Genomic DNA, 12,351 nt, shown 5'->3' with positions numbered 1-12,351 from the left:
GCACGCCTGGGCGCGCGCGCGCGCGGCGATGACGCACCTCGAGAGGCGCGCCGCGGTGACGTTAGCCGGTGGGCGCGCGGCTTAGTGGCACTGCGCAGGCGCCGGCGGCGCTAGCGGCGGTTGGAGCGGCAGGGACCGCAGGGCGGCGGCTATGACCCAGCAGGGCGCGGCGCTGCAGAACTACAACAACGAGCTCGTAAAGTGTGAGCGGCCGCGCAGCGCGGCTCGCAGGGCAAGCGGGGAGGGCGCGGGGCTGGCCGGCTTGCAGGCTCAGGCTGTAGCCGGGCAACGGCGCATCGCTGAGTTTGTTGTACTGTTGGAGCATGGGTGGCCCGGCCGGGATGGCGCGGAGTCCGTTCGGACCTGTCCAGCGCACAGCCACGGTGTACCACGCTCCCAGTGCTGGATATCTGTGGCGTGAGCAAGAAAATTAAAAAAGAAAGAAAAGAAACGAATGGTTTGAGTACGTATTGATTTCGGCCTCGCGCCGGGTGGTCTCGTGCGGTACTTTCTTTATAAGTACCGCGCGCTGACCGATTGCGACACTGGAGCTCCCGGTACTTTGTTTATAAACGTGAGACTCCTGGAAGGTAGGACACTGGTCTGGCTCAGCCGGCACCTGGTTTCTGCATTCATTACCCTTGTGTCTTACAAAAACAGTGGGCTCCAGAGCAGGTAGGGTGGTGCTGTCCTTCCTGCCCCGTGCCCACAACCCTTGCCCCTTCGGCCCACCCCAGGCATTGAGGAGCTGTTCCAGAAACGAGAGGAGTTGTGCCGGCAGATCCAGCAGGAGGAGGATGAGAAGCAGCGGCTGCAGAATGAGGTGAAGCAGCTGAGTGAGAAACTGGCCCGAGTTGATGAGAATCTGGGACGGAAGATCGCCTCTCGAGAGGAGTTTGATCAGACCATCGCCGAGACAGAGGCCGCCTATCTCAAGGTGGGGCTCAGGGCAGCTCAGGGATCTGTGTGCCAGGCAAGTCCCCAGGCATTTCTGGCCTGAGGTACCCACACTTAGAAGTAACAGGATTGTAGCATGGCTAAGTCCACCAGGGAGTGATGGTCCAGCTATCAGTGGGGACCTTGCGTGTCGCCAGTTCTGTTCTGTACACTGTACTCAGTACCATGTGGCTTGCTCCAGACTGAAGGGCAGAGCGGCAGCAGGAGCCAGAGCTGACTGGCTGGCATTCCAGGGTGGCGAGGAAGGGGCTTTGGGCTAGACTCTGGGGCAAAAGGGCCCTCTCGACCTTGTCCCTTCCTGTTCCCTCAGAGGCTTCCTCTCGGCTGCTCCTGTCCTACAGCACCCATGGCCAGGTTCTGCCATAGCCATGTGAGGGGGCTGGGTTGTGGGAATTTCCGACATAGCCACCGTTACGTCTCTGTCTCCAGATCCTGGAGAGTTCACAGACTCTGCTTAGTGTCCTGAAGAGACAAGCTGGGAACCTGGCCAAGGCCACAGCTTCAGAACAGAAGAGCAGTGGAGGAAAGGACAGCTGACAAGGCCCCCGGTGGGCAGAGGTCTCTCTGCACCGCACCCATCAACAGCTTGGCTCCCAGCAAGTCTGTCTTCAAAGCGTCTTTGTGGCAGCAGCTGCCTTCTCTCACTCTCTCAGGTGCTAAGAGAGGCAGCTGCCAACTTCCACTGCCCCTGGGTGGAGCAAGAAAGACCTAGGCACAGCCCACCACGTGGGGGGTCCTAGCTATGTGCTCACAGCGGCAACAGGGATGGCGGGCTCTGGGTCACCTCTGCTCTGGGTCTGTCTGAAGTCTCCACGCCCCCCTGGGCTGCAGGAAGGCCCTGCTTCCAGTCTCAGCAACATGGGGGTCCCCTCATGTTGTCCCTCTGCCAGCAGGTGCCCAGGCCAAGCAAGTGGATAAGGGATGGGCCCTCCTTCACCTCAGGGCTCACCCTAGTGGCCATGACTGTCAATAAAGGTTGTCTTTTTTTTAAAGATCTGTGCTATCCTGCTGTCTGCCCTGTCAGGAGTGGGGCAGTCGGATACTCCCAGAGCCAGTGTGGCTCCTCCATGAGGTAGGGTGGGGTGGAGAGGAGGGCCTCTCTCCCCTCAGCGGCAGAGCTGCGAGTGTCCCTGAGTATCACCTAGGACGCTTGCACTGCCCACCCTCTCTCCTTGTTCGTGGCCCCTTCACCTGATTCCAGCACACGCAGACCAGACTTCACTGAGGGGCTCTGCCTGCTAGTTCTGGTCCCTGCCACCCCCTGGTGTCCAGCACAAGGCCTGACATAGGGAGATGTCCTTCTGGGATCTGGTAGCCCAGCAAGGGTTGTGCTTCAGCTCCGTGACTCTAGAGCTGCTCAGCCCAGTGGCATCACTGCTTCCCACCCTCCTTGGCTACCCACCAGCTATTCCCACTCCCAGCTCTGCAGGTAGGCTAGAGCCCAGCCCTCCATTCTGAGTCCTCTCTAGGTCCATCTCTGTTGGCCTGTCAGCCCCTGTAGGGTTCCTGCAACTGCTTGCTGCGGGAGTGTGGGGTTGTGTGTGGCAAGCAAGTATAGGTTGAGAATCCAAGTCCAGAGAAACCCAGGCCCACTCCTCCCAGGAAAACACCAAAAACACCCTCCCCCCACCCCAATCCTGGATTCTCCAGGAGGGACAACCTCAATGTCTGGATTGTAAATGGCTCTGGCTCCACACTGCAACTGAGCAGGCAGCCAAGCCATCTGGAGCTTCTCCCAGCAGGCAGCTCTGCCTCTCCTGTCACCTCCCAGGGTCTGTTGGGTTTCCCTGCTAGCTACTAGCACTGACTCCAAGGGAGCTCGAAGACTCATGGGTCAGGGAGTTTTCCAAGCCAAACGGGAGAGATCTCTTGAGCACCCCATCCCCTGCCCTGCCCTTGGTCCCCTCCCAGGCTCTTGGCCTTTCAGGGAAATCACTTCAGACCCAATAGCTCTAACACCCACCCCTACCACCTGCAGTCCAGGCCCATGGGTACGGAATCTCAGGCCTAAGAGAGCAGACCCACGGTGCCAGCGCTGCGTGAAAAGGGGCTGCCCCAGAGACTGGGGACATGGACAGGGAGGCCCCTCTTCTAGGCAAGGGGATGACAAGGAGAGTAATGGGCTATGGGACAAACCAGCACTGTGAGGTGGGGGGCACCCGGGAACACCTCCCAAGCTGCCCCCCCCCACACCCTCTGTGGGCTCCTGTCTGCTGCCAGCACCTCAGTGGAGCCCTGCCGACCCCAGCCCTGCACCTCTCTCCTCAGGCTGAGGACCACACAAGGAGGCGGGTTCGTCCAGTGCTGTTTATTGAGTCCATCATCACAGACAAGAACAAACATCCATTCATCACAAAGGGGACAGGCTGAGCTCAGCCACGGGGCTGGGGGTGGGCCGGGGAGGCTTCTAGTCCTGTAGAGGACAGGCATCTGAGCCAGTCCTTCACTATGGACACACCCAACCAGCGGGACCCTGTCCCCAAGCCATGGCTGGGAGACCCAGATGGCCCCAAGTGCCCCAGGAAGGGAGGGAGGGTTATGGGGGGACAGGGCCTGGCAGGGCAGAAGAGGGTGTGCAGAATGATGGTGAAGTTGGCCGTCCTGGCGGACCTGGTCAGAAATAGAGGGCTGGCTCGCTGCGGAAGTCCGAGAGGTCATTGTGACTGGCGGGGGTAAGCTGAAGGGGCAGGAAGGCAGTCAATGGGAGACTCGTCCAGGCATTAGAGACCCGCTTCCACCCAGTGCCTGGCCACCCCCCCCCCACCCCGCTCACCATGACCTCCTTCTGCGAAGGCTCCACTTCGCCTGGGGCCTGTGCCATCGTTTGCTCCTGCCACTTGCTGAAGGCTATGGAGTGCTTTGGAGTGTAGCTGGACAGGCCTGTACAGTCGAATGTGTAGATGTGTGAATACATAAAGATGTGGCCCAGGCTACCCCCTGGGCCGCCCACCTGGACAGGTAAGTACTTACCTGAGCTGCCGTCTGGCAGGCGAGGGCTCTCGGGGGCCACACTGTTCACAAATGTGGCTCGGGGCAGAAAGAGTGAAAAGGGCTTCTCCATGGCCCCGTTTAAGCCGGGCCTCTCCTCCTCCTCCTCTTCCTCCTCTCCATCCCCCTCGGCCTCCACCTCAGCCTCAGCCTCAGCCTCAGCCTCTGCCTCCTGCACAAGGGAGCTCTCGGAAGGGTACTCAAACGTGGTGTGCAGGCTCTTGTCATTGAAGGAAATCTTCATCTAGGGGCAGAAAGCACATCAGCCAGGGCCTGCTGCTGGCCACCACGGTCCTCAAGCTGATCCCTTCACAGGCTCTGAGATAGGGCTGCCTCCCATCAGAGAAGAGCCCTCCACCTGGACCCTGTAGGCCCCCAGAAGGACTGGGTCTGGCTGCCTACAGGCACCCAGGACCACTGTGCCCAAAGACCTGCACCCAAGGCCCAGGGTCACATCACCCCAAGTAATGCCTCCCAGAGACCAGGCCCCAACCAACACCCTCACAGTCTCCGGAAGCCTAAGGCAGCTCAAAGGGTCAAAGGGCAGCCTTCTTTTGGGAGCAGAGCACCAGCCACACCTCTTCTCACTTGCTGGCTCCACACAGGAGCAGAGTACAGGTCAGGCTGCACTGGGGGCCCCACATCCTAGGCTCCTAGAAGCTCCTGCTGTTGGCTGGGGCCTCTCTCCAGAGCCAAGTTCATGTCCCAGCTTGCTGGAGACCTGGAGGGTCCTGCCCACCCAGCTCAGCACAGACCACCACTGCTGGGCAAGGGCCTGGTACACCAAAGGCCAGGTCCCCAAGGGCCTGAACGAGGTGCCGAAACCAGGTGGCGGCCACATGCAAGCTCCAGGAAAGCAGTACCAGGTGCTATCACCCCATTTTACAGACTGAGTCAGCGCCAGTCTAAGGCTGAACTGAGCGTGGGATCAGTGACTCCTCCCGCCTGGGCTGCCCATCTGGCCCTCTTCCACCCAGAATTTCACGCCCGAGCCGCAAGCCCCCAGGCCTGCTCAGCAGGACTCCGCCAGGCCTGGCAGTCGGTAATGAATACTCGGCTCGCCCGCAGCAGATGGAAGCAGTCCTGCTGGAGCTCGAAATATTAAACTCCGGGCACAGGACACCAGCAGCCAGCTCAGGTTCCTCCTCCTCCCCTGGAAGGAGCCGGCAGGAGCCGGGCCCCCAGGCAGAGAACTATGGGGCCCAGGGACCGCAGGACAGGGAGGGGCCTCACAGGAAGACTGGGCTGGTGGCCCAGGGCAACAGAGGGACCCAGACCCTGGCCTCGGGGGACACATAGGACCCATCAGCGTCCATAAACAGGGAGGACACACTCCACCCTCTCTTCTCTTAGCCACACACGCACACGAAGTCCTGCTCAGGTGGGCACCCAATCCTGCCACCGAGCTCCTGGGATTCCCATCTCAGCAAGGCTCAGACACAGACACCTGCTGGGCAAGTCGAGGCCCAGTTCCGCTGCCCCTTGCCCCAGTCACCTGCCCAGACAAGTGGTCAGGGGCAGAGACAGACCACCCAAGTCAGGGAGAACCAGGAGCGAGAGGTCTGTTCCTGCCACTGGGAGGCACACTCCCTCACTCTGCTCTGCTCCTGCCCCAGGAGTCAAGCAGGGCAGAAACCTGGCCCAGGGGGGTGACCACCAGTGTCCGCGTGTGCCCGTCCACTGCCAGTCAGCTGGGGGAAGGAGTTGCCTGGCTCTTTGAGACTGGCACCCCAGGATTCAGGGACAGATCCTCTAGGAGCCCAAGGCAAGATGGAGCTGCCAGCAGAAGCCTCCCCCTGCCCCAAGACCCCTTAGTGAACAGGGACCCCAGTCACCCCTGGACACATGACATTATCCCTGAAGACCCTGAGTCCTCTGGGCCCATCCCCCACCGCTGCGGACACAGGAAGGGCTGGCTGCCAGGGCCAGGCCGGATTAGCCTGCCCTCATTAGTCCACATGACTAGCTCCTAGTGGAGAGACCGAGGGGGCTGGGCATACGCAGGCACTGAGCCTGGCACAGCCTGGCCAGGTGGGGGCAGGGCAGGGCAGTGCTCACAGGCCCTGCCTGCTCCCAGCTGGAGCCTGGTTTGGGTCCCACCCCACATCCGCTCCCGTCTCCACGATCCTCAGCAGCCTCCTCCTGTGGGTGCTCGTCTTCAGGTCACAGGCTGCCCTGTGACTCACGCTGCTGGGGGGTGGCTAGCTTCCACACACTGGGCAGGCGGAAGAGGAATGTGGAACTGGAATTGGCACACACCTAGTCACCTGTCCTTGGGGACTTTGCCCGCTGCACGGGACACAGCCATCAGGTGGGTCCTGGCTGGCTCCCATCCCCCAAGCTCTGACCACCCACGCAGCCGCTGCCTAAGTTCCTACAGCTGCCCACGATGGGGACCCCCAGTCAAGTAGAGCCCCTAGCCCAGGGCAGACCTGCCAGCAGGGAAGCTGAGCAGTGCAGGGTCCAGGCCTGCCCCTCTGGGCCCTAGAAAGACCACTTAGGGGCACCTGCAGGAAGAGCTGGTGGGGGGAAGGAAGATGAGAACAGATCCAGCCACAACAGTGCCCAGTATCCTGCCCCACACAGCAGGAGGGTACAAGGCTCCACACTGGCAGGGAGGTGACAGCACAAGCCCAGAGGGCAGTGGTACTGTGGGTCCGAGGACAGAAGAAGGAGGGCCAAGGCCACACCAGCGAGTCGGGCTGTTGGGGTACTAGTCAAGGAAGGTGAGGCGAGGGCAGACAGCCCGTGTTGAGGATCAAGCCCTGGGGACACTGACATCCTCAGGCTGGGCAGAGGACCAGCAGATGAAAAGGAAAGGAGAGCAAAGGAGAGGGAAAGGAGCCACCAGACAGGCAGGAGCCTGGCCAGGTGGCACCTCACAAAGGGGAGGCCCACAGTGCCAACCCCATGGGAGGTGGGCATGGAGAGCTGAGGCGCAGCCCCACCCACCAGACAGGCTGGGGGCCGGCTGGGGTGAGAGGAAGCAGGACACAAGGCCCAACAGCAGCCAGCCCCACCTTGGCCATTCGGGGAGAGAGCGATAGAGCATCTGCGATTCTGCAGAGAGATAACTAAGTGGGGACATGTGCCCGCCAAGCCGGCCTCCCAGGTGCACGGGCAGGCCAGGAGCCCCCACCTTCCAGGCTGCACAAGGGCATGACGCCCTCCAGTGAGGTACCAGCCAGGGGCAGACACCCTCCAGTGAGGTACCAACCAGGGGCAGACACCCTCCAGTGAGGTACCAGCCAGGGGCCAGATCTGCTGACCCTGCTGCCTCGACAGCCCACCGGCAGAGCCCACCGCACCTGTCCCCTGGAAAAGGCACCAACACCTCTCCCGCCGCCCCACGACAGCCAGCCATGCAGGGGTCAAAGTGGACAGCTGGCCCCAAGGTCCTGCTGGCCTCTAGCCTGCCATGTCCCTGCCACGAGATGGGGGGAGCAGGGCAGTGATCCAACCACAGGCTGGCTGAAGGGGTTTGGGTAAGCACGAGGCCTGGTGGCCCAGGCTCGGGAGTGGCAGCGGGCGGAGGACACAGGGTCCATAGACAGAAGGGACAATGGACGCAGCCCGAGACTGGCTGGCAGGCTGCTCTGAAGAGCTGGGCAGCCCCACCCCTCCATCCCACCCAACATGCATCCAGCTCACCCTGGGCGGGGCAGCTGGTGCATGCCCAGGCAGGAAGTCACTGCCAGCAGGGTCATGCTGCTATGGCAGAGCCCCAGCCAGGCCACTTGGCCATGCCAGGCATCATCCATCTGGACCCACAAACCCCTCAGGCTAGCGTGGAGACGGTCCCAGGCTGCTCTGCTTCCTCTGTTCACTTCTTCTTCCCCTGCTGGCCCTCAGGGCCTCACCTTGCCCTGCTCACACCAACCCACCCATGAGTGACCCCCACAGCTCTACCCAGCTGGGCGCAGGATGACCAGGCTCTGGGCTGAGCCCTCCAGGCCCAGGAAGAAGCCGGGCGCCCAGTGGAAGGGCAGCCAGGTTAGCAGCTCTAGAAACAGAAGCCGTCCTGTGAGCTCTGTGACCTCACTCTCCTCATCCACAGAGCAGGTTACTGTTATCACCACCAGTTCCTGGGCCAGCAGGGGGAGGACGGCCTCCCAGTGCAGCTGGGGTCAAGGGTCAGAAAGCAGAAGAGGGAGGGGCAGGCAGGCGAGCTGCCAACACAGGATGGGGCTGGCGGCCAGACTACCACTGGCTGCTGGGTGGATTGTGCCTAGGAGGAGCAGGGACCACGGGGAGAGTCATGGCCTGCCACCCAAAAGAGGAGGCCGGGCAAGGCAAGGCAGAGGGCACTGTAGGCACTGGGCGTGGGTGCCTGACCAGCAGTGGGTGCTGGCAGGGAGTGCCGATGCCCTCACCAGGGAAGCAGAGAAGAATGACACCAGGAAGAGAGGTGGTGTCAAGGCCAAGCTGAGGCAGGAACTCAAAAGGAAGCAAACGGAGGGAGGAGGTGGCAAGCCTGGCAGGCACCTCACCACCCTCATGACCCCAGAGAAACTGAGGCTGAGGCAGAGGTGGCTACAGGTGGCTCCTAAACACCAGCAGCTATAGGAGAGGCCCACCAGTGCCGGAACCAGTGCCATCTCTGCCCCACGGTTCTAGGAAAAGCACCCCTGCCCCCCTGCCTGCTAACAGCTCACAAGGAGCTATCCTTGGAATTTGCCCCAAGCCAGAGACAGACAATAAAAAGACCAGGAAGAATCTGAGGAACGTTTCCTTGTGCCCAGAGGGTTCCGGGCCACCAGGCAGGGCAGGGCAGGGCTGCAGGGAGTGAGGATCCTGGCCTTGGACCTGGGTCTCTCCACCCTAGGCTTCTCCTCTCCAACAAGGGGGTACCTGGTTCTCTCTCCACCCTAGGCTTCTCCTCTCCAACAAGGGGGTACCTGGGTCTCTCTCCACCCTAGGCTTCTCCTCTCCAACAAGGGGTACCTGGGTCTCTCTCCACCCTAGGCTTCTCCTCTCCAACAAGGGGGTACCTGGGTCTCTCTCCACCCTAGGCTTCTCCTCTCCAACAAGGGGGTACCTGGGTCTCTCTCTACCCTAGGCTTCTCCTCTCCAACAAGGGGTACCTGGGTCTCTCTCCACCCTAGGCTTCTCCTCTCCAACAAGGGGGTACCTGGGTCTCTCTCCACCCTAGGCTTCTCCTCTCCAACAAGGGGGTACCTGGGTCTCTCTCTACCCTAGGCTTCTCCACTCCAACAAGGGGGTACCTGGGTCTCTCTCCACCCTAGGCTTCTCCTCTCCAACAAGGGGGTACCTGGGTCTCTCTCTACCCTAGGCTTCTCCTCTCCAACAAGGGGGTACCTGGGTCTCTCTCCACCCTAGGCTTCTCCTCTCCAACAAGGGGGTCACCCTCATCTCTCCCCAAGATCGCACCCCAGGCTCAGACTAAGCCTGGCACACAAGAAGAGCTCAAGAAACACTCTCACAAGACCAGGTACTGAACTCCAGGTTGGCACACCTTCTGGGGACATGAGAACCCCCTTCCAAGTGGCTCCCAGTACTGTTCCCCTAGACGGATGGTAAGACAGGGATCCAGCCACACCCAAACCACAGGCCTCCTGCCCCTTCCCACTTCTGTCCTGGCATCTGCCACCTGAATAGCCCAGGAGTCCAGGAGATCGTGCCAGGACTACTGTCTCTTACCTGGTGACCAGTGGAACCACCAGGCCCAGACTTTTCTCCCAACTGGACCTTCAGTGAGACAGGCCTGTCCAGCCAATCCCAGACAAAGCCTCAAGAATCAACAGAGAGGCACTGGCTGGACTCCACACCAGCCTTTTGAGGTACAGGGTAAATAAGCCTCCCCAAAGCCCGTCTTTAGGGCTCTACTGGGGCCCAGGCCAGGGATCCCCCAGCTCAGTCCCTCCTGGAGCTCTCATGTGATCCCCACAGAAGCAGTCCCCCACCCAGGCCAGGTATCCTGGGAACAGGGCACATGTGACCCATCACCTCTTTACCTCCTGGCCAGTGACCCTGCTTCCCATCACTAACCTTCTTTCTTGAGGACCCAGCCTTGGTGAGGCAGGACTTCTGCAAGGCCAGGTAACCACCAATCACCTCTATCTCATGCACAGTGGGATAGTGCTTCTTCAGCGCAGTCCCCAGGACAGCAGGGGGCTCTGCCAGCCTGCCAGCCTCCACTTCTTCAGCCTCCTGTGGCCCAGGCTCCCCATTGACCTGCAGGACCCCTGGCTTCCTCTTGGGCACCACCGTGAAGGTGTTGCCACCTCGCTGCAGGGGCTCAGATGGATGGGACTGGGGAGGTGCACTGGCCCCAGAGCAGGGCAGTTTGGCTTCTTGGGGGACCTCATCCTCCGAGTCCACCTCATCGATGAAGGTGACAGGCAGCCCTGGCCTCCCAGGTTCCCCGCCATTCTTGGCCAAGCCAGAAACCCCGAAGCCCTGGGAAGGCTCAGCTTCGGAGGTAGCCGGCAGGGGCAGGGATGGGGGTGGCGAGGATGGCCTCTGCCATCTAACAGCCCGGTCCACTAGGGCAGTGGCTGGCCTGGGGCCAGCCCCCTGCTGGACCCCCAAGGGGTTTCTCCCACGAACAGGCACACCATCCGCTCCAGGCACCAGCTGGGCTCCTTGCTGCAGGCGCTGGGAGGCCCAGACAACTTCTCCCTCTGGCAGCTCCACGTATTGCCTCCCTTGGGGAGGAGGGGCCCCAGAGACCTTGCACTTGGGGATAAACACGAAGGAATTGCGGGAGTTCACGCGGAGGCTGGCCAGGGCCCGGGCCTGCAGGTCCCCAGCTGGAATTGTGTCCAAATCTGGCTTGGAAGCTGGCCGTATCTCAAAGGAGTTGTTGGCGCTGGTGGCCGAGGAGACCCACTGGCGCTGGCTGGGAGTGGCACTGACAGGGCTGGGCGTGAGCAAGGCCGGGGGAGCGGCTGGAGTGGCACTGGGGGTCCCGGGGCTGGAGGACGGGTGGGCAGGGGGCTTCCCCGACTCCACCTTTGGCTTGCACTCGCCCGGCCCAAGCGCGGAGCCCTCGAGGCCGTTGGCAGCACCGGCACAGGACTCCGGGGCCGCGGGCCCGTTGGGAAGCGGGCGAGCGCCCCCGCCGCGGTGCAGGCCCCGGGGATGGACTGTGAAGGAGTTGCTGCCGGTCTTCTGCAGGAAGTCGCTGCGTCGAGCCCCAGGGCCTGTGCAGAGACGCTCTGGCTCAAAGCAGGCGACGCGCTCGCCCACGCGCGAGGTGGCCTGGCCGGAGACCGGCGGCTGCGGCGGTGGCGGTGGCGGCAGGGGGCGACTGCGCTCCGGGCTCCCGCGACGGCGCGGCGCGGCTGGGGGGTCGAACTTCTGGAGCAGACGGCTGACACGACCGGGAGGCGGCGGCGCCTCGTAGACGGGCGTCTCGTACACGAGCACCTCGGCGGCGCGGATGTGAGCAGCCGGGCCGGCGGCGGGGCCGGGACAGGCGGGCGGGAAGCCGGGCACCGACTCGATGATGAGGATGTTGTCGGCGCGGATGGTGCGCACGCCCGGCACGCGGCGGTACAGCTCCAGCAGCTGCTGCACCGGCCGCGCCCCCGCCCCGCCTGCGCCCCCGCCGCGCCGCGCCCCGCGCCGCCGCTCGGACTCGAGCCGCATGAACGGGTTCTCGCGCAGCGGGCCCAGGCTATCCGCCAATACGAGCCGCTCGACCGCTGTCTCCGCGGGCCCCGCCGCCCCCGCCACGGCCGCCGGCGCCGCGCCCCCGCCCAGAGCCGCTAGCTTGGCCCGCTTCCGCTCCAGGATCTCCCGCTTCCAAGCGGGCAGCGCAGCGCGGGGCCCCGGGCCCGGCCGCCCCAGGCCAGCCATGCTGCGGAGCGGCCGCCGGAGCCAGCGCGCGCTGGGAACTGCGGCCGCCGCCCGCCGCCGGCCTTCGCGCCGCGGCCACGCCCCCCGCGGCCACCGCCCATTGGGGGAAGGCCGGCTCAGACCCGCCCCGCGCCAGGCTGCCCTACCTACGGTAGGAGAGGATGGCCGGCCCCGTTCATTGGAAAAGGCTCTCCCTGCCCCGCCTTCCCGAGGGCTTCATTGGACAGCGCCCGCCGCGGAGCCGGCCTCCATTGGGGGAGGTCCCCTTGGGCACGCCCCCGAAACCTCGCGCAGCTCATTGCAGCCCTCACTTCCGCCTCTGCGCCAAGCCCCTGGGTGCGTGGGGGGCTGAGCCTGACGGGGGCGGGTCCTGGCGGGCAGCCAAAGACCGACCCCTGCACCTCGGGTTGCGCGTGACCTTTGCCATGCCAGGTCCTTCCTCTTCGTGCCAGCACCCAGCCCGCCAGTTCTCCCCGCTGAAAACGCTGTGAAAGAAGGGTCTGCCCAGGACCGAAAGGCTCCCGCCGCTCCCGTGGGCGAAGCACAGGCTGCACGCCAGCCTCGCGCACCCTGGTCCAGGTC

The 12,351-nt window shown here is 63.1% G+C and overlaps 2 protein-coding genes across 2 annotated transcripts; one reads left to right on the top strand and one right to left on the bottom strand.

Annotated features, from left to right (window-relative positions):
- Positions 1 to 85: 85 nt before the first annotated feature.
- On the top strand, positions 86 to 1,951 carry SSNA1 (SS nuclear autoantigen 1). The gene is made up of 3 exons (XM_066254595.1): positions 86 to 203; positions 738 to 937; positions 1,387 to 1,951. The coding sequence occupies exons 1-3, from the start codon at positions 152 to 154 to the stop codon at positions 1,492 to 1,494; spliced, it is 360 nt and encodes a 119-aa protein (XP_066110692.1). The 5' UTR covers positions 86 to 151; the 3' UTR covers positions 1,495 to 1,951.
- Positions 1,952 to 3,245: 1,294 nt separating this feature from the next.
- On the bottom strand, positions 3,246 to 11,885 carry TPRN (taperin). The gene is given in 5 exon segments (XM_066255621.1): positions 3,246 to 3,634; positions 3,731 to 3,837; positions 3,928 to 4,189; positions 9,955 to 11,801; positions 11,804 to 11,885. Coding segments are annotated over 5 exon segments (2,346 nt in total). The 5' UTR covers positions 11,871 to 11,885; the 3' UTR covers positions 3,246 to 3,571.
- Positions 11,886 to 12,351: the final 466 nt, after the last annotated feature.

The sequence above is a fragment of the Saccopteryx bilineata genome, chromosome 2 (genome assembly GCF_036850765.1).
Source record: "Saccopteryx bilineata isolate mSacBil1 chromosome 2, mSacBil1_pri_phased_curated, whole genome shotgun sequence".
NCBI classification, from domain to species: Eukaryota; Metazoa; Chordata; class Mammalia; order Chiroptera; family Emballonuridae; genus Saccopteryx; species Saccopteryx bilineata.
The sequence above is the reverse complement of the archived record's forward strand: the minus strand, read 5'-3'. Positions and strand labels throughout refer to the sequence as shown.

Excerpts from the sequence above, each read along its gene's own strand:
- SSNA1 (XM_066254595.1), top strand. The coding sequence starts at position 152 with ATGACCCAGCAGGGCGCGGCGCTGCAGAACTACAACAACGAGCTCGTA. Across the intron at positions 204-737 it reads CAACAACGAGCTCGTAAAGT|GCATTGAGGAGCTGTTCCAG; the intron begins GTGAGCGGCCGC and ends GGCCCACCCCAG. Across the intron at positions 938-1,386 it reads CAGAGGCCGCCTATCTCAAG|ATCCTGGAGAGTTCACAGAC; the intron begins GTGGGGCTCAGG and ends CTCTGTCTCCAG.